The following is a 22,014-nucleotide window of genomic DNA, read 5'->3' as shown; positions in this document are numbered from 1 at the left end:
CTTGATAAACAAAGGGCCAAATTCCGACCTTTCCGTCAAATTACTGTTTTCTAGCATGATCAAAACGCAGTCTGGCCACTGCAGCCATGAACATAACTTTGATAATAAAACGCTTTTACAAGATTTCTGAGGTTCTTGCTCATCAAGCAAGACATAATAAGATCGTTTACTTTGAGTCGGGTAAAACCATTTTTCATCAATATGTACAGGGTGTCTCATTTTCGATGTAATTGAGGGGTTTCAGGTATTTCCCGAATAGATAGAGAAAAACCATGGTCGGAATCCTTGGCCTGATTTTTGAGACAAATTCAATGGCCTAACAGCATTTCTATAACTCGACTCGTTTGGGAGACACAAGGTGTTTTCCCTTTTATGCCGTTTTCTTTAAAATTCCATAACTTTTTTGTTTATGAATATTTTAAATTTTGGTAAAAACATCCTTGCTGTGTTTTTTTATGTGTAACCAAGTGGTGTACTCGATATTTTTCTAGCTTAATTTATTTTCGAGTTACAAGCCAAAGTTGCATTGTTTTAAATGCTAACCGTAGTTGGTTATGATTCCATTAAATAGAGATTTTTTAGCTTTCTGAAAATATACAGTTTCATATATTTATCTCGGTAAATAAGAAAATCATAAACGATTTTTTGCAAGAACACCTCTTGATCAAGTCACCTAGGAACCTTTGTTTGCTGCACGCGTTTATTGCTAGTTATTTGACACTTCACGCAGTTGTTTCACATAAATAAATGGAGGAAACATAGATGTGATTAGATTTAATATTTCAAAGCTTTGCTTAAAATAATAATTAACTATTCAAATTAATAACATTTTTGTGATTGCTCATATCAATAATCTGAAGTACGAAAATTTTGAAAAGTTGGATATGATTGGCATATATTATCAGTGTAATTTCAATGCAGACCAAGCTGCAGAGGCATATTTTAATAAGTAAGTTGTGCGTTTATTACTTTAATAATACTAGTAATTATTGAAACGCAATACAATAAAGCTACTTTATTGAAGATTTCCTGAACGAAGACATCCCAACAAGAATATATTCGCCAGATTAAAAGATCTATTAATCTACGGATCTTTTGAGAAGCCTAAGATCAAACATTATGCAAGAATGAACCAACAAGATAATTAAATTACTGTCTTAGCGAAAGTTGAGGAAAATTCTAATACCTCCTGCCGACAAATAGAAACGGAAGTTGGTGTATCTAAATCAAAAGTGCAAAAAATATTAAAAAAATATAATTATACTCCGTATAAAAAAAGAGTAATTCAGCACCTTAATGACGATGACATGGAACGGCGAATAATTTTTTGTAATTAGTATTTAGAAAAGATTAGGCAAAATAGGAATTTTGGCCGTAATATTATTTGGTCTGATGAGAGTCATATTACCAATGCCGGAATTTTTAAACGCAACAACAATCGATATTGGTTAAACAATAACAATTTTGTAACATTAGCATGCCAAAATCAAGGTAAATTTGGTTTTAACGTATCTTGCTTTATTTTATGAGGTAGATTTACTTACCACATTTTTGACGGCAACCTTAACCCTGGAATACTACTGTATCATAAATTCTACGTCACGTGGAATTCTTCAGCCAAATTCGTAATCACCCGATTCCCGATTCGAGTCCAGCGTTTGAATACCTTCAGCGTTAATATTACTCTTACCGTCTGTGAGTAAACATCTGTCAATGCGTATTGTTTTATTCGATTTTTATAAGGCCAGTCGTAAATTTTACGAGTATATAGTTTATTATAATGTTTGAATTTGGACAAAGATTTTTAAAAATAAGCATATTATTTGTCTTTTTTGTGTATCAAACATTTTATTTTATACAGGGTGGTGACGATTTCGATGTGTCACTATTGGGATCTCAAAAAGTAGAACAGATAGAGAAACGGTTAAATTAGAAAAGAGTTGTGCATTTTAGGGCCCTCTCATATGAGTTTTTTATAAACGCAAAATATCCTGTCACTTTTGAATTATCTAAAAAAACTGAAAATCGTCGATTTTGTTTTTTATTATTTTCTTTGCTATTATAAGAAGTAGAAATATTAATTTTGGTATACATATTTAATTCAATGAGAGGAATAAATTAACATTAAAATAAAGACGGTACATGTTATAATTTTGAAGATACGGCATCCAACTTTCGTTTTTCTTATGGACGCCATACTTCATTTTTATACTGTTGGATAGAATGAAAAATTTCCTTTACAAATATGTGCAACACATTACAAAATATTTTCAAAAAATTCCCTAAAAAAATAAAATTTCTGATCGCCTTCACCATTTCACTCTTGATAAAGATATTTTTTATATCGAGTGAGCCATGAGAAAAAAAAATAACTGCTTTGCTGTGACGTTTATTCAAATTGAAAATAGTTACGTCTCATTCAAATCTGAATTCAATCTGTTTTTGCAAAGCGTACAGTGTAATAAAATGTTTTCATATGAAGAAAAACAAGATATGTACGATTTCTACGTAGGTAGTTATAGGAATTGTCGAACGACTGCAAAAAATTATCATCAATTATACCCTGAAAGGCAACAACCAAATCCTGCAATATTCTCCAGGCTTTCCCGAAATTTAGCAACCTATGATAGCTTCCAGCAGGTACGTTTACTGAAGTATCGACCAAAAACTGCTAATATCAACGAAATCAACGTTTTGGCGCAAATTGAAATTAATCCTGTTAACTCAAGTCGCAACATTGCCAACGAATGTAACATCCACGATAGTACTGTTCGTAAGATTTTGGAAAAAAACAAGCTCCATGATTACAAATTCCTTCCTGTTCAAACATCTCATGAGGATGATGCACAACGAAGATTGGAGTTTTGCAATTGGTACACCGGAAAACTACAAGACGATTTACATTTTTCCAAGAAAGTGCTTTGGACCGACGAATCTTTTTTTACCAATAGTGGAATATTTAACAGGAAAAACCAGCACTTTTACTCCACAGTAAATCTTCATTTAATGAGGCAGGGTAGACCTCAAATTAGATTTTCGTTAAATGTATGGGCTGGAATAATTGGAAACAAAATTTTGGGTCCTGTGTTTATCAATAATCGATTAAACGGACGCACATATGCAAATTTTCTACAAGACGATTTAGAAAATTTAATGGAAGAAGTTCCGTTAGCTGTGGAGCGGGACTTGTGGTTTCTAAATAATGGCGCTCCTCCTCACAACTCAAATGTTGTGAGGCAAATTTTAAATAATAAATTCCCCAACAAATGGATGGGCATATATGAGCCTATTCGGTGGCCACCACGTTCTCCATGCTTAAACCCTTTGAACTTCTTCTTATGGGGTACTGTAAGGAACGATGTGTTTGCAACCGTTACAAACAATTTAGAACACCTGGAAATGAAGATAACTAATTCGTTTCAAGTAATATCACAGGAAAGTGTTCTAAGACCTGTGGATCAAATGGGTTTAAAAACACGACTTTGTGTTGAAAATAATGGTGGCCATTTTGAACAGCTATTAAATTAGTTATTTGTTCTAACAAAAACATTTGTTCAATTTTTAGGTGTAAGATAATATTGTTAGAATAATGTATAAATAAAATTTTGTAATTGTTCTATTTTTTGTTTATTTTATCATGTTCGAAATCTCAGTACTATAACATCTAAATCGTCATCGCCGCCATGGTCCACCCGATATAAAAAATATCTTTATTAAAAGTGAAATAGTGAAGGCGATTAGAAATTTTATTTTTTTATGGAATTTTTTGAAAACACTTTGTAATGTGTTCCACATATTAGTTAGTGAAATTTTTCGTTGTATCCAACAGCATAAAAATGAAGGATGGCGTCCATAAGAAAAACGAAAGTTGGGTGCCGTATCTTCAAAATTATAACATGTACCGTCTTTATTCTAATGCCAATTTATTCCTTTCATCGAATTAAGTATGTGTACCAAAATTCATATTTCTATTCCTTATAATAGCACAGAAAACAATAAAAAACAAAATCGACGATTTTCAGTTTTTTTCAAATATACTGCGTGACATAGAAAAGAGAACACCCCGTAAAAATGGTTTAATTTAAATAATTTTTGGTATGCATGTTTGTTTATATGTATAGCAGAAACGATCAAAATTTCACTCATATTTATCTACGTATTTACGAGTTATTCGGAATTTTAGGTTTTTTTTAAATATAAAAATTGCAATAAAATATCAACAATACAACTGGAAAATAATATTTATTGGAGTGTAGTGTGCTTAGAAACTGCGTAGAGATATGCCTAGAACCAAAATAGAGCGAAATTTTCATCAATTGAGCGAGTTTGAGAGGGGTCGAATAGTGGGTCTACGAGAGGCTGGTCTGTCATTTAGGGAAATCGCCACTAGATTGAACCGTAGTGTAAACACTATAGTGAGATGCTGTCAGGGATGGTTCGAAGAAGGGCAAACAGGCAGAAGAACAGGTACTGGACGACCTCGAAGAACTACAGAACGCCAAGATCGCCGACTCCGAATTATGGCCCTAAGAGATAGGTTCGTCTCGTCGAGGACGCTGGCGGATCAGTGGTTCGCTGAGTATGGAAGGGCCATTGGGATACGAACCATTTATCGCCGCATAAGAAGTTTTGGATTGATTTCCTACCGTCCCTATCTCGTGTTACCCCTCACCTTAAATCATCGTCAAAATCGACTACAGTGGTGCCAAGAACGGATACATGGGACTCTGGAATGAGATAACATCGTGTTTAGTGACGAATCCAGATTCTGTTTCGGTATGCATGATGGTCGGGCAAGAATACGAAGGAGACGGGGTGAAAGATGGGATCCTCAGTTTGCAATACAGAGGCATGTCCATCAGACTGTTGGGGTAATGGTTTGGGGTGCCATTGCATATGGTAGCAGGTCACCTTTAGTTTTCGTCAGAGGCAGTATGACAGCCCAGCGATACATCCAAGAAGTCCTGGAACCTCATCTTGTGCCTTATCTGGAAACTCTTGTTGATCCAGTTTTCCAACAAGACAATGCACGACCACATGTGGCTAGAGTGACTATGGACTTCTTCCAACAAAATGCAGTCAATTTGCTACCTTGGCCACCTCGATCTCCAGACCTCTGACCGATCGAACATGTATGGGATATTATAGGTAGAAGGTTGCATAATTTACCCCATCCCCCGCAAACCCTAGCGATGCTGTGTCATGCTGTCCAGTTAGCCTGGAATGAGATCCCCCAAGAGGACATCAATCACCTCATTAGATCCATGCCTAGACGTGTACAAGAATGTAAAAGACACCGCGGAGGACCGACAAATTATTAAATTTTTTTTAGTTTTTAACAATTAAATTTGTTCAACTTTTTAATGAAGTATTTGTTTTGGCGTAAACAACATGCATACCAAAAATTATTTAAATCAAATCATTTTTACGGGGTGTTCTCTTTTCTATGTCACGCAGTGTATTTCAAAAATGACAGGATATTTGCTATTTTAAAAAGCTCATGTGAGAAGGCCCAAAAATGCACAAATTTTCTCTAATTTAATCGTTTCTCTATCTGTTTTACTTTTCGAAATCCCAATAGTGACACATCGAAATCGTCACCACCCTGTATAATAGAATGGCGTTATCTCGCAAGCTACGAACCGACCGTGAATTGCAAATGGAAGTAGAAAAAATAATTAATGAAACAGACGATCCTATTGAACCTAGCGAAGACATAGAGAGTAATTGGAAAGAAGTTGATGAAGTAAAAGTTGAAAATGAGTTCAGTGATATTAACGAATCAGACCTCGAAGATAATACAAACATTCCCCTTTTTCCATCAGAAACAAGTCGTCAATTATCTGAAGTTGCAGACAAGGAAAGCAGCACTTCATCTGACGACAATGTGCCGTTATCTAATTTACACAGGCCACAAAAAAGAAGAGCATAAAGAGAACTAAACTTTCCTATCTAAAAGGAAGGAATTGGCACAAGTGGTCTACCGAACTTCCAAAAAGATCAAGAAGAACTGTTAAACGCAATTTAATTTATTTTATATCCGGAGCAAAAAACGATGCCAAAAAATGTACAAATATTTTGGAATATTTCCTAAATTTCTTCTCAGAAAATATACTGGATACTATTGTGCGCTACACCAATAAGGAGATTACTAAGCAAGCTAATAACTACGCTGAAAGTCAGTCGTTTGTCTCATCGCTGACAAAAAATGAACTATTAGCTTTGTTCGCTATTCTGGTTATGTCAGCAGTCAAGAAAGACAATCATCTCAACTCCAAACATATGTTTGATTCTACAATATGAGGTTCATTCTATAAGTCTTGTATGAGTTGCGAACGATTTACTTTCCTGATTAACTGCATCCGTTTTGATGACAAATTGACAAGAAAGGAAAAGGCGAAAACAGACTCATTTGCACATATTCGTCAAATATGGGATGCTTTTATCACAATATGCAGAACGTCATACACCCCATCGTCACACTTGACAATAGATAAGCAACTTTTAGATTTCCGAGGAAGGTGCACATTTAGAATGTACATTCCTAGTAAACCGTCTGTTAGGACTTGCGACGTATTATTTTCATGGATTATGGTTGGGTTATTTATTAGTTTAAATGTTCAAAGTGAGTTTAAGAAACTGATGTTGCGCCCATGGACAACCCCAGCCATTGGGTAATACTGTTGGAATTCCCAGCGCTTAACACCCATCTTCGGCTGAGGGAAGTTATTTTATGATTGGGATTTCCAGCACTATTCTTTGTCGGACTAACATTGCGAATTTAAATTAAAGGTACCGCCAAACGAATACAATGGCTGGGCTCCAATAAAAGCCCAGCGATCGTGCCTCTAAGTGCTACGCTTTAACGCGACAAGGTAACCTAGAAGCCGCTAATGGGGCCCTATCGGGGGTACGTCTATGGGCGTTACACCTCCGTATCAATACTTAAGGAGGGTGCGAAACTGAAGAAGCTCTCTTTTCTCGCTACTTCATCACGGACTCGTACGCGTTAAACTCTCGTCAACATTCTTTAAATAACGCATTTCTCGATATTGTATAGTTGTTAATGTTACCAATAAACCTTTGTTAAGTTAAGAAGGTTTAGTTTCTTTTATACGCGAAAACAGTGTCTCTGAGACTGCGAACTCAGGGTGGTCCTTCATAATCGATCAATCCAGTCCACGATCTACGCAATTCACGGTTATCGTATCGAAAGGGGTGAATCGACCCAACCACTTACACGCGCCAAATTTGGACCAAACACCGTCCAAATACGGTATCAAGATTATGATGCTTTCCGACTCTTCTTTAAAGTACATGATAGACGCTAGTCCTTATTTGGGAAAATCAACAGACACAAACGGATTATCGTTATCAGAATATTATGTGAAAGAATTAACCAAATCCGTACACGGCAGCAATAGAAACATTACAATGTACAACTAGTTTACTTCCGTTTCCTTAGCTGACCAACTTCTAGAAAATCCCTATAAACTGATTGTTATTAGTACCATAAGAAAAAACAAAAAGGAAATCCCACTAGAAATGTTGCAGGTGAAGGGACGAGAATTATATTCATCAATGTTTTGTTTTGACAAACAAAAAACATTGGTTCCTTATAAGCCCAAAAGTAATAAGATAGTTTTGCTATTGTCAACCATTCACGAAGATGCTGAAATTTCAGAAAATAATGGAAAACCAGCAATCGTTTTGAACTACAACGAAACAAAATCGGGAGTGGATACTTTTGATTAGATGTGTTCGAATATGTCTTGTAGTCGAAAAACGAGACGATGGCCGCTCTGTATATTTTATGAAATGGCTAACGCTACCTGCATTAATTCCTGTGTCATCTACTGTTACAATAGTGTAAAGACTAATAAGAAATCTTTGTCATATTATCAATTTATGATTGACCTAAGCCATCAACTTGCTAGATGTTTAAGGACTTTAGGTTATTGTTTTTTGGCGTAGTTTGCTTAGTTAATTTGTTTTGTACTTTCATCCCTTAAGTTATGCTTATGTGCATCGATACGTATTTGAAGGATTCCATCGGGGCGCCAGGCCATAGTACCCATCAGGCCATATCGAAGGGCTCTTTATGGCTGGGAAATACGCTACTTGTCAAAGGAAGCTTTCTTAATTGGACCATTGCCGCGATCCGCAGTTCGGCGGATTTGCCATACTTCAATGAAAGCGACTTGTATAGGTATTTGCCAGATGGTGGCGATTTATGACCTTAGGCGCAACCATTGCCCATAAGGGCTTCTGGTACTGGTGCGCCCCTGGTTGGAGTTCCTCGGGTTTAGTACTTAAGGGATGATCGCAGTAATTTTGTCCTCTTTTTCTTTTGACCAGTGCTCGCTCTAGACATGTGATCGTAAACGTAACTCGTAATCTTCCCAACTAAGCAAACTCCCACTTCATACTTAGACCAATACTTTACCATTATTTATACAGGGTGTTAGTGAAATAACTTTCGTAAATTTAACCAGCGATTAAGAACATCATTTTGAACAAAAAAGTTCCTTACAACAGGGGTCGAAAACCTAATAGTTTTTTCAAAAAAAAAATGTCAAAGTTGGTAACCGAAAAGCTATAATAAGGTTTAAAATTTGAATAAAATGTGGAAAAATGTACTTGACACATACAGGTTATTTGACGTGTAACAAAAAAACTTAAAATAATTCAACAATAACATTGCTAAAAGCAATTGAAAACTTAATTAATAACTTAAGCGGTAAAAAAAAACGTAAGTGGCAACGCCGCACTGAATGTTACCGAAGAAGAGAAGTTTATTTTCGTCAGGGTTGTTTTTTATAGCCCTTATGAGGGTCGCTCACCCACGTTGCGGGTGAAGTGATAAGGCCAGTCTGCAGAGAACACCGCGGGAATCTTTGTACGGTGTGTTCAATGGAGTAAATATATTTTTGTTGTAAGTTGTGTAAAACTATTTCAAAAAGACCATATAATAATATGCCAATTTTTTTATAATAAAAACAAATTGCAAACATTTTCTTTTTGAGTTTTAATAAAAGTCGTTAATATTACGACACAGTAGTATTAAGAGATAAAAAAATTATAGTAGTAATGAAGGGTTAACGGCGAGAGGTACAGTAAAATCTCCCTTGACGGACACCTCCGATAAGCGGACCTCTCTAATAACCGGACAGTTTTCTGGGGACCAACTCTTTCCCATAAGATATTCTAATAAATATTTCTCTATTAAGCGGACTGTCTATTAAACGGACACGGACATTGAATCTAACTCCATTTTTACATTTTTTCTCTCATAAACGGACATTTATTTAGCCCGCGACCAGGAAATAATTTTCGAATGAACGTTGCCGTTCCTTTTAATATATTTAACGAATGGCAACGTTTTGCCTGGCCGCACGTCTTTCGTAGGGGAATTACCGGACTCCCGAAAGGCATATTATGTATGTATAACCATGCCACTATTTTTGTCTACTACATTTGTATTTAACGCAACGTTCGGAGTAGTCGTAGTAGTAGTAGTATTTCTCCTTGTGTGTTTTTAGTGTTTATATGTTAATAATGGCTCCAACAAAACGTCTGTTAACTTTAAAAGAAAAGCTGCAAGTAGTGGAAGTTTACGATAGAGAAAAACTTAGTGTACGTAACTTAGCGGCCCGATTTAATATAGGAAAAACCCAGGCAAGTGAAATAATTAAGAAGAGAGAACAACTATTAAACAGTTGTGTTACATCATTTAACTCGGAGCAGAAGAGATCATTCTTCAAAACTAAGGGATTTAACATCGACAAACTAACTTATGAATGGTTTGTTAAAGCCCGGAATAAAAATTTTCCTATATCAGGGCCTATAATTCGATCAAAGGCGAAAGAACTTGCAGAAAAAATGGGGTACCAGGATTTTCGCGCTTCTTCTGGATGGCTTGAAAAATTTCGGATTCGACACAACATTACGTTTCGTTCAATTTCAGGAGAGGCTGCTACTGTCAATACGGAGCACGTCGCCATTTTCAAGAACAATATTTCGGTGTTACTGAAACACTACGAGCCAAGAAATATCTATAATGCTGACGAGACTGGCCTTTTCTTTCGTGCCTTACCCGAAAAAACATTCGCTTTAAAAGGTGAAAAATGTGCGGGTGGAAAAATGGCCAAAGAACGCCTCACTATTTTACACTGTACAAATATGGCAGGTGAGAAGGAAAAGCTTTTAGTTATCGGAAAATCAGCAAGGCCTCGTTGTTTCAAGAAGTTGGACCTACGTACTTTACCTGTCACGTGGTATTCAAATAACAAATCTTGGATGACAAGTAATATCATGACAGAATGGCTACAAGTGTTTGATCACAAAATGGCCAGGGAAAAACGGAAGATTTTATTATTTATGGACAATGCCGCTTCTCACCCAAGAGACCTCAATCTGCAGAATATCAAAATAATTTTCTTACCACCAAATACGACAGCTTTGTGTCAACCATTGGATCAGGGAATAATAAAGAATTTTAAAATATGTTACCGCTCAATTATATTAAGACACATTTTAATAAAAATGGACAGTGTTAACAACGCTAATGAGTTAGCCAAATGTATAAATGTACTGGAGGCGGTGTTTTTCATTCATTCAGCTTGGAAACAAGTATCTTCTACGACCATAAAGAATTGCTTTACTAAAGCTGGGTTTAGATATGAAGTTACACCAATATCAGGTGAGGGTTGGGACCCAGATGACGAAGTCCCGTTATCAAAACTTGCGGAGGTGTGCAAAATGATGAGACATGCTGGACATGAACAAACTGATACAGATGCTTTTATTAATGTTGATAACGCTGTTCAAGTTGAAGATCAAGAAATGGAAGTTTCAATTTCTAATGAAAACACGGAAGAGATAGACTCTGAAGATGAATCGGATACGATGATATACAACAATAATATGAGCGATAGTAAAATACATTCTTACAGTGACGCGTTTAATAATGTAAATAAATTAAAAGAGTTTTCTTTGAAGAACAGTGATTTGAGAGGATTCGAAATGTTAAGTAAGTTAGAGATACATTTTGAAGAGGATTTTATGAAGAAAAAGACCCGTCAAACTTCAATTACTGAGTATTTTACTTCTAAACTTTAGTTACCTAAATATGTATGTATATATGTAGTACATACATGTACATACATATACGTACTTGTTAATTTCTCATTTTAAAATATTTCTTTTTTTGTGGCTGATTAGTTAAGATTATTCTTATTTTACTCTCTTAATTGAATAAAATATTTATTTAATAAATAAGTTTTAAAAAACCCATCTATATTTTCACATTTTCTAATAAGCGGACACCTCCTATAAGCGGACAAATAGAAGACGACCACCGGTGTCCGCTTATGGGAGATTTCACTGTATATGGAAATATTAAACATTTGCCTTCCACAACTGCTAGACAAACTTCCATTGGCACAGAGGATAAATGTTTATTTCCAACAAAATGGTGCGCCTAGTCATGACACTGTTTTAGTCCGAGAATACTTAAACCGAAACTTTAACAATCGATGGATTGGCAATAACGGACCTATTCAGTGGCCAGCAAGATCTCCAGATCTTTCAATAATGGATTTCTTTTTGTGGGAATTAAAAAAAAAATAATATACCATACTCGTCATGAAACATACAAATAATTGGTCAATTCAATCAGGACAGCATTTGAAGATTTAAGGCAAAAATCTATTTAGTTCATTAGGGCAATAGAGAGTATTTCGCGCCGATGTGAAGTATGTTTACATCATAACGGACATCAGTTGAAGAATATTTGAAATGAGAAATGACTGTACTATAATAAAAATGTTGTTATTGTTATTGTGACTTGATCAAGAGTCGTTCTTGCAAAAAATCGCTTATAATTTTTTTATTTATCGAGATAAATATATGAAACTGTATATTTTCAGAAAGTTAAAAAAAATCTCTATTTAATGGAATCATACGGTTAGCATTTAAAAAATGCAACTTTGGTTTGTAACTCGAAAATAAATTAAGCTAGAAAAATATCGAGTACGCCACTGGATTGTACATAAAAAACACAACAAAGGTGTTTTTACCAAAATAAAAAATATTCATAAACAAAAAAATTATGGGATTTTAAAGAAAACGGCATAAAAGGGAAAACACCTTATATCTCCCAAACGAGTTGAGATATCGAAATGCTGTTTAGACCATTGAATTTGTCTCAAAAATCGGGCCAAGTGTCCCGACCATGGGTTTTCTCTATCTATTCGGGAAATACCGGAAACCCCCCAATTACATCGAAAATGGGACACCCTGTACATAGTCATACATGTCTTTAAAAAATTAATTTGGCTTCACCTTCGATAGACAAAATTTTATTAGAGCTAATTTGTTTAGTTCTGTTAACAATGGTTTCACTGTTGATGTTATTCGCATCAACTGTGTGCCTTCTTTAAATATGCGAAAAAACGTTGATCTTGGAATGTCTAATGAAAATAATGAATGTCTAAAAAAAATATTTCAAAAAAAATCAATAATTAAAAAATGTTAAAGAAATTTATACCATAATTTGAGACAGAAAGAGTATGAATCTCTAACGAGATAGATTTCAGACACAAGGCACACATCTAGTTTTTGTAGTTCAGACTGCTTCTGTCTGATCCCGTTAGCATTCCAGGTTGCTATTCTAATGGTTTTTTTTTGCCTTTTCCATACCTATTATACTGCTATAGCTGTTTTCTTGTTGTTTTCCAGTATTTGAATTTTTCCGTATAATGTTTCAAACAATTTTTCCTATTTGTCCAATCTTGCTATTATCTGTAACATTAGATCATCCTTAGGAACTTTTAAGGATTGCGAACCAGTTTGCTGTTCTGGTTTTTTAACAATTTGAACATATGTTTTTTTACTGTTAACTTGTGAGTGTGTTTTAACTGGTTTACTTGTACTCGTGTCTTTGGGATTCCCTCGTATGATTTTTCTCTTCTTTCTTGGAATGTTTTTGCTAAAATACATCCTTGGTAACTTGCGGGATGCTATTCGCTGTAGTTTGCACACTTCGACTTTGTTTCTCTAGGTTTTCTACATTGCGGGATTAGGTGTTTTCCTACTCATTTTACGCATCTTGGTTCTCTACTGCAGTATTTTTGAGTATGTTCATGGAGTTGGCGTCGCTTACATTACGGCATCATTTTGTTTTTTTAAGGGGTCCAATTCTCACTTTCACCCCTAATATAAACTCAATTTCATATATATTTTTAATTTCTGTTTCGAAATAGAATGCCAGCATTAATAGTGGCAACGATTTTATCCTTATTTCATATTCGCCTTCTTTGTTTTTAAGTTTTTCTTGTTATGTTTGTGGCATTGACACATTTCAGTTGTCTGTTTAGTTCTTAAACGATCTTTTCGAGAGAGGAACTTGACGGTAGCCCTCTTGCCATTACTTTTATGTCTCTGATTTTTTTGTCTTCATATGTATTTCATTGTAAATTAATTTTTTCAATACATTTTATTGTTTTGTAAAAATTTTGGGGATTATCAGTATTGATTTTCATTTAATCATTATTTAACTCTGTTACATTAAACTGTATGTCGTGGTGTTATAGTTGATTGTGCAGTAAGTCATAGTCTGTGACATTAGTTGCGATAATTGATGGTGGGATGGGTGCTTTCTTTTCCTTCCTTTGTTGCTTTGTTTCGCTGGCTGTTGGTTGCCTCTGGGGTAAACCTGGCGAATTGCTTGTTTTTCTTTTCTTATTTCGCTTTCTGCTTTTGGTAGCTGTTATCCAACCTACTTCCCTGGTCAATTCATCCTCGTCTATGCTATAAGTGAATGAGTAATTATAGTCATTTTTACTGTCGCTGTTTTGGTATCTTCGGTTAGGCAACATTTTTTGTTCCTTATTCTGTTCTTTCTACAGTGTTAGCTGCTTCTGGAGTGTTTTTAGCTGAGTTTGCGTGATATTCAAAGTAGCTGCGAGTTTTTCCTTTTCATTCATTTCAAATAGGCAGGCATTCTATAATGCTTCTGTTCTGATTTTCTTAGAATAACGGTTGATTTTGCTACACCAGAAGAGCTCCTCCTCGTGTAGCTAATCGTACGTATAATTCCATACCGGTATTTTATGAAATTTTAGTCTTATATTTTTTTAATTCAGCCTTATTGTCACGTCATTGTGCCGGTTACGGACGCCGAGTCAGTTGTTCACGCCTTGCTTTGTTTACACTTTACTTCATGTTAAGGACTTTAGGTTATTCATGTTAAGGACTGTAGGTTATTGTTTCTTGGCGTAGTTTGCTTAGTTAATTTGTTTTGTACTTTCATCCCTTAAGTTACGCCCATGGGCATCGATACGTATTTGAAGGATTCCATCTGGGCGCCAGACCATCGTACCCATCAGGCCATATCGAAGGGCTCTTTATGGCTGGGAAATACGCTACTAGTCAAAGGAAGCTTTCTAAATTGGACCTTTGCCGCGATCCGCAATTCGGCGGATTTGCCATACTTCAATGAAAGCGACTTGTATAGGTATTTGCCAGATGGTGGCGATTTATGACCTTAGGCGCGACCATTGCCCATAAGGGCTTCTGGTACTGGTGCGCCCCTGGTTGGAGTTCCTCGGGTTTAGTACTTAAGGGATGATCGCAGTAATTTTGTCCTCTTTTTCTTTTGACCAGTGCTCGCTCTAGACATGTGATCGTAAACGTAACTCGTAATCTTCCCAACTAAGCAAACTCCCACTTCATACTTAGACCAATACTTTACCATTATTTATATAAGTGAAATTTAATACAGTCCACTTTCGTAAACCAAATTGTTGTTTTCGTGGTTTTCGTTTATCGAAGGAACCTCAACACTTCACGAGAAGTCGGCCACACACTTCCGCACTCTTCAAAAACCAACTGACAGCTTCAATTTGCAAAAATAAACACATTTTACGTGAAAAGTAAAAACTGTGTATTGTCCAGTGTTATTAATCCACAAAGCAATTGTACATCACACCTGATATTAATTTTAGTATTTACGTTGCTATTAAAATTTGTTCCTGGTATAACTTCCTGTCTTCATGCCTATCAAGAATTGAATAGTACTTTCAAAAATCAATTACCGAAGTAAGAATTAAAAATCGGATTTATTTATCAACACACTTAGTGCTCGAAATATGAGTAAAGATAATTTTACTCAGTTTTCTTCAGCTATAGACTTTTTTCGCTAACTTCAAATTTAAAATCTTTCTTCGTCCACTCCAAGTGTCAATTTCGGCAAAGCTACTCAGTTCACCTCGCACTCCATTGACACTTCTGGAATGACACCAACATCAATCTCCGTTTCCTTTAACTGATGATTATTTACAATTTTTCAACTCTGGAATCGAATACGTTTGAATTTGTATGTAGGTATCTGTGAAATAACTAGGCATACTGATCATCTTTTCGGCACTTGCTAATTTTCGTAAAATAAAATCCACTTCCCCAGAACTCCTTTAAAAATAGGATATTAATCAATAAAACAACCAGCAAATACTGCTCTTTTATTCGTAATTTATCAATGCAACATAAATATAGTATTCATTTCATTAAGCATTGCAACTTACGATCCCGGAAAAATCATTGTGTCTCTCATATCAATCACTATACTGGCTAAATGCTTCTCGTTCATGAATGAAAGAAGAACTCTTTTCTGTAAACATAAAAGTAACACTTAACCACATTTTTAATTGCAACAAAACTTCAAAAATTAAACCGAAATATTCATAGGACCTTATACAGTATATCAAAGTGAAACTCGTACACCTTAAAATTTTCTAATATGTCCTTCTTTTTTGGCCATTAAAGGTTTATTTATATTTCTCTATGTATATTTCGGGAAGAATGGTCAAGACTGAATGGATTCTTATCACAAATTCTTGCAAAAAGTATTTATTGGCAAAATAACAGTTTTTATAATATTTTGATACTCAAACTGAAACTCGTACACCCAGAATTCCTAGCTCATAAATATTTCTTGATTCGATTGTGCAGGTTCAAATTTAGTGTATTACAATCCAGTGAAGTTTTGATGAAGTTTTAAGGGTAATAATCAACATATTTATAATAATGGGACGTCAGAGGGGCCAAACAAGTGTAACCGAAAGAACGTTAGCGATTCACCATCACAAACTTGGAAAATACTACCGGGAAATCGGAAAAATTATTAATAGACCTTATACCTCAGTACAAAGCATAATCAAACGTTATAATCAGGATCATTGGATAAAAAACAAAGTGAAGAAATCATCAAAACACATTTTAAATATGTATGACGAACGTTGGATTCTACGCAAAGTTGCAGAAAATCCAAAGTTGTCTGCTCCAAAATTAGCCAAATTGATAGAAATCGAATTAAAGAAGAAAGTTAATCCTCAAACAATACGAAATTTATTGCATAAAAATAATGTTTATGGGAGAGTCGCACGGAAAAAGCCATACATAAGCAAGGCAAACAAAATCAAGCGTTTTCAATTTGCTGAAGAGCACAAAAACGAAGACATTTCATTTTGGAGCAAGGTCATATTCGCGGACGAGAGCAAATTCAACATTTTTGGCTCTGATGGAATAACTAGAGTGTGAAGAAAGCCCAACGAAGCACTAAAATCTAAGAATTTGCGATTAACTGTTAAATACGGTTGAGGATCTTTGATGGTCTGGGGTTATATGTCCGCGAACGGTCCTGGTAACTTGCATTTTATTGATGGAATTATGAACCAAGATGTTTATCTTGACATCTTAAAACGAAATCTTAAGCAAAGTGCTGAGAAGCTGGGCCTGAAGGATCGTTTTATTTTTTACCAAGACAATGATTCGAAGCATAAGGCTATTAAAGTTAAAACCTGGTTATTGTATAATTGCTCCAAAGTTATGGAAACACCTCCACAAAGTCCAGATCTCAATGTGATCGAACATTTATGGTACCAGTTAAAGGTTGCAATTCGGAATCATCAAATTTCCAACATTAATCAATTAAAATTGGCTCTTCAGGAAGAGTGGACGAAAATTACGCCTGAATATTGCCAAAAGTTAGTTGAGTCTATGCCACGCCGTTTACGAGATGTAATTACTAATAAGGGACTGTCTACCAAATACTAATTTCAGTTTGTTGTAATTTTCTCTGTTGATTTATATTGATGTACGAGTTTGCGTTTGACTAGCAAGAAATAAAGATATTTAAGTTTTTCTCATAAAATATATTCTTAAGCATTTTTTCTTTCAATAACGTGTTCTTCCTTAACTACTCTTCCCGAAATATATACAGAAAAATATAAATAACCCTTAATGACCAAAAAAGAAGGACATATTAGAAAATTTTAAGGTGTACGAGTTTCACTTTGATATACTGTACATGTTAAAGCTTCGTTTAACGAAATGGAGGGACAAACGCACAATTTGTGTTTTGTTTTTTATTTATAACTTTAATTTCAGTGAAACTTTTAGCCTATGGACAACCTTATAATCTATACCGTGAAGCTTCTCAATTCATCGGCAAAATTTACAAGGTGAAGATATTCCTGAGGTCAAACATTCTTTGAAAATCACTAACTTTTTAATGGTATGTGCACCCCTAACCGCTCGTGTCAGAAAGATTTCCTTTAGTTTAGAAAATTTCTTGTGACTTAAGTGTTCTCAATTTCGTTCATGTACTATTTTTGGAACTAACATAGAAATCACGACATGTTTACTCTAATTCGTCGCTATTAAAAGAATCTTGCAAGAAAAAATTTCAAAAATATAATTGAGTTTATAATATTTACCACAATATACATTGACCGAAATTAAATTGTATCGGTTTAATAATATATTATTCGACTAAAACTAATAAAGCAAGAAATTCACATAAACATAGATCCACAAACGCTTCGTTTAGAAAACCTAGAGTATGCAAATTAATTTTTTTGTTTTCATTTTTCCTTTATAACATGGCGTTAGTTAGCTTAAATTTTAAATATAGTTAATTTATTACGATCAACATTATTAGATATGTCAATTGATTGCAAAAATCAATTGGGTGGTTTTCCAAGGGTCATGCCTTTTTATCTGCACAAACTTTGTAATACAGCGTCAAAGAGACCACCCTGCTTAAACCATAATTTATTATACAGGGTGATTCACAACTTATTTATAAAATTTTAGGGATGGGTGTGTCATGAAAAACTAAGTCTATTTTGTAAGAACATTTTTTGAAAAATCCTTAAAAAATTTTCGGAAAAAATTGTTAAAGTTTAACCATTGTATAACTGGACGACTGTAATGTTCCCGTTTTTCTGCAGAATCTCTTTTAGGTTCATCAACCTTACATATAATTTATAGTTGGGTCTCCCACGTGTCAATGGTTGGGAGCTGAAGACATGGGTGATTCGATTTAAAAGTATTTTTGTTTCACTCGAAATAAAAGAAGCAAGTTTATATGTGTAAGCAATTTTGGCATCATAAATTGTTACCCTTAAGTCGGATCATCCATGTCTTCAACTTCCAATCATTGACACGTAGGAGACTTAACTATAAATTATACGTAAGGTTGATGAACTTAAAAGGGATTCTGCAGAGAAACGTAAATATTACAGTCGTCCGGTTATACTATCGGCCACAAAAGTGGTCGACCACGCTAAGGTTCAAAATCGCTTAACACGTATTCCGAGCGAAGGTGCCTTATCAGTTCACAAAAAATGATCCACAACGAAAACGTTGTGTTGAGCGAATAAACTTAGAATTTTACATCGAATACCAAGTTTGTCGGAATATTTTCAGGATGATAATTTCAAATAAATCAATTCGGTTAGTAATTGTATGAAGACATCACTATATTAACATTGAATTTTGTAAATTGTAAAAATTGATATGGTTATATAATTGTTTAAGATAAAAACAAAAAAAATACATGTTGAATTCGATAATAAACAAGACCAACAATTTACAAAACACTGTAGTACAACTTACTAAACTTCAAGACTTTTATTAACAATAATATTTTGCTGGGAATTAGGAATTAACTAGTCCGACTGTTTCCTACTTCTCACTTGACAATCAAGTGATTTCTATGTCGCAAAAGTTCTTTAAACAAAAAATGACATAAACGGCGTTTTTCGTTATGCGTACGTTAAAAGGGAAAATTTCAAGACACATTTTTTTCGAAAATACAGTACGATTGAGAGAAAATAAACTTAAAATTTATGTAAATAAATGACAAAATTAAAAATAAACAATTTTAATAGTGGGTTACTCCCCCATTGACGTCGATGACGTCTTGTAGCCTTCGGCTCATTGAACTCACAAGGGTGAACCTCTAACCGCATTCCAGATTTGGTTGCAATGTGCCACCAAATCTTCGGTAGTACGTTTATTATTATTGTGCCACCTTTGAACCATTAGGCCCCATAAATTTTCTATGGAGTTTAAGTCTGGTGAATATGCAGGCCAGGGAAGATAATTTATGTCTGGATGCTTGTGATACCAGCCCCTCACGATGTTTGCGCGATGTATCCTACAGTTGTCATCAACATAATTGATGACAGACATTTCTGCCACAGGATACAAAGTACGAATAGAAAGAAGCGTAACTTCGTCGCGCATCCAAACGTACTCAATAGAATTCGCCCTTGCTTCAAAACTTGCCAGTTCGCCGGGATCATCGGCAGATATTCACCCATAGAAGTTAACCCGTATTCGGCCGGACCTTCTGTTCGATACAATATAGCGTTCATCGTACCGAGTATTATGAGGTCGCCATAAATATAGCCTGCCGTTTTCGCTTGACAAAAAAGTTTTTTCGTCAGCAAAAATAGCTTTTGCCCAATCGAAATTTAAATACTCTTGGGAAAATGCTAATCGCACCTGTTTATGTTGCTCTGTCAGAGCAAGTTTCGTTGCTGATCGCCGATTATGAAGACCTTCTTTATGAAGAGTCCTTCAGATGGTCTCCATACTTACATCCCAACGTACAGCGTACTGGGATGTTCGTCGGAAACCACATTCCCGAAAATTGGCGACCAGTTCCTGCCGCTGGTCGTCCTACAACTTGGAGGGTCCTCGCTCGTCTTCGTGACCCTCGACCCCATGATGGGTGATTCCGCGACGGACGGTCTCCCTCTGAAACGAGATCAAAACTTCACGGGCACAAAAATTTTTAAAAACCTCTGAAATTTGAGCTTCTGAACACCAATTCTTCCTAAACAGAGTGTTCCAAATTCGATGTGCTATTATTGCTATCTCTTAAACGGGAAGAGTTACAGGGTCGGTTAAATTGGAAAAAATGTGCCAAATTTAATACTCTTTTAAGAACCGAAAACAATGTTGCCGAATGGTTTTTAGTTTCTGAGTTGCTGTGAAAAAACGAAAATTGCGTCGAATTTAATTTTCTAAATAAATCGATAACTAAAGGTTTTTCATCAAAGCGTTTGATACCAGAACTTCGTAGTTTTCTTATGTCTACAAACCAGTAAATTTCAAAATTTTAAATGTTCCTTAACTTTTAACATAATGATAACAACTTGAGTTTTTTAAATACTGACCTGTGCATGTTTCGGCGATTTTTAAAAGTTCTTAATAACCCCTTTACAATGATGTATCACAAGATAGAATTTTTTATGTTTTAGTTTAAAAGAAGTAATTCTGCATTTTTCTCTCAATAAGCTAGGCCGGTCTTGGAGGGCCAAGTAAAAAATGCAATTATTATGCCTCAAAAATGTTATGCAGGCAAATAAATTATCAATCAAGCCACAGAAAATGAATAATAAATTAGTATTATAATAACATTAACTGGCCACCACGGTCCCCGGATATAACCCCTATGGATCTCTCCATATGGCGTTATATCAAAGATAAGGTCTATCAAACAACACCACAGAATGTGGAGGAACTTATACAAAAATTCAAACTGCTTGTCTGCACAAACTAACTCCTCGTATGTTAGAAAATATCCAAAAAAAGTTATAAAAAATGCTCGACACTGTCTTCTTAATAACGGAGGTCCTTTTGAACACTTTAACCGACCCTGTAACTCTTCCCGTTTAAGAGATAGCAATAATAGCACATCGAATTTGGAACACCCTGTATAACACAGCCGACGTCTCACAGACTTTTCGGTCAAGTCGAGATGAAATTCCTTCCAAAAGTAACAATATAAACAAAAAAAGTCCCCAAATTTAAGCCAGTGATAAAGTTACCTTAATTGAAAAAAGACAATGTGATTACTTACCGTAATATTCATCTCACGACTAATTTCGGAAATATTGCACCCTTGTTCGTACAAAAGTACTATATTACTTTTTAGGTCTTTGCTCAAATTCAGAGCCATTGCGCCTTAACGATGAACTGAGAAAATACCAAAAAATAAAATTGTCTTAATGAATTGGGCCAGCAATACATGTTTGTGTGCAAAATATTGATGTATATACACAAAAAGGAGGATCCAACAAAAAGTAATCTAAGTCAAATGTGACAAAAAAAGGTATCCGACCCATAGTACCGTAAGTGATTTTGATTTGAAACTGGTCGGCCACTTTTGTGGTCGATAGTACAACGCTTAAACTTTAACAATTTTCTCCGCGAAAATTATAAGGATTTTCCAAAAAATTTTCTTACAAAATCGATTTAGTTTTTCATGACACACCTACCCCTAAAATTTTATAGATAAGTTGTGAATCACCCTGTATAATTGGGGAGATCCAAATTGGAACGCATTAATAAGCAATACCATACGCACTTTCTATAAAAAAATCATATGCATTCCTAACTATTTTTACAAATAACTCTAACCTGCAAATAAATTATAACAAAATCTAATGAATCTTTTAGTCATGACTAGACCTGATATATCTTACAATGCTGGTTACCTTAGTCAATTTAATAGATGTTTTGAAATTGCTTAATGAGAGGCATTGAATATAATTTTAAGACAATTAAAAAACACTGGAAATTGTTCCTTAAAATTTAGTGTTCAAATCTGCTGTAACATGATTTTCTCGATTTGGATTGGGGCAATGACTTAATTGA

At 34.9% G+C, this 22,014-nt stretch overlaps 1 protein-coding gene and 1 long non-coding RNA gene across 2 annotated transcripts in view; one reads left to right on the top strand and one right to left on the bottom strand.

Moving 5' to 3' along the window:
• Window positions 1-2,493: 2,493 nt before the first annotated feature.
• Window positions 2,494-3,528, top strand: LOC136416509 (histone-lysine N-methyltransferase SETMAR-like). Its single transcript, XM_066401701.1, has one exon. It carries the CDS (start codon window positions 2,494-2,496, stop codon window positions 3,526-3,528), a length of 1,035 nt encoding a protein of 344 aa, XP_066257798.1.
• Window positions 3,529-15,420: 11,892 nt separating this feature from the next.
• LOC136416445 (uncharacterized) overlaps window positions 15,421-22,014 on the bottom strand; it is a 63,279-nt gene continuing 56,685 nt past the window's right edge. The window contains exon 3 of the long non-coding RNA XR_010752705.1: window positions 15,421-15,670. This is a non-coding gene — a long non-coding RNA (uncharacterized lncRNA). The remainder of the gene's footprint in view (window positions 15,671-22,014) is intronic.

Source organism: Euwallacea similis, chromosome 23 (genome assembly GCF_039881205.1).
Source record: "Euwallacea similis isolate ESF13 chromosome 23, ESF131.1, whole genome shotgun sequence".
In the NCBI taxonomy this organism is placed as follows: domain Eukaryota; kingdom Metazoa; phylum Arthropoda; class Insecta; order Coleoptera; family Curculionidae; genus Euwallacea; species Euwallacea similis.
This window is presented reverse-complemented; position numbering and strand designations above follow the sequence as displayed.

Excerpts from the sequence above, each read along its gene's own strand:
- LOC136416509 (XM_066401701.1), top strand. The coding sequence starts at position 2,494 with ATGTACGATTTCTACGTAGGTAGTTATAGGAATTGTCGAACGACTGCA.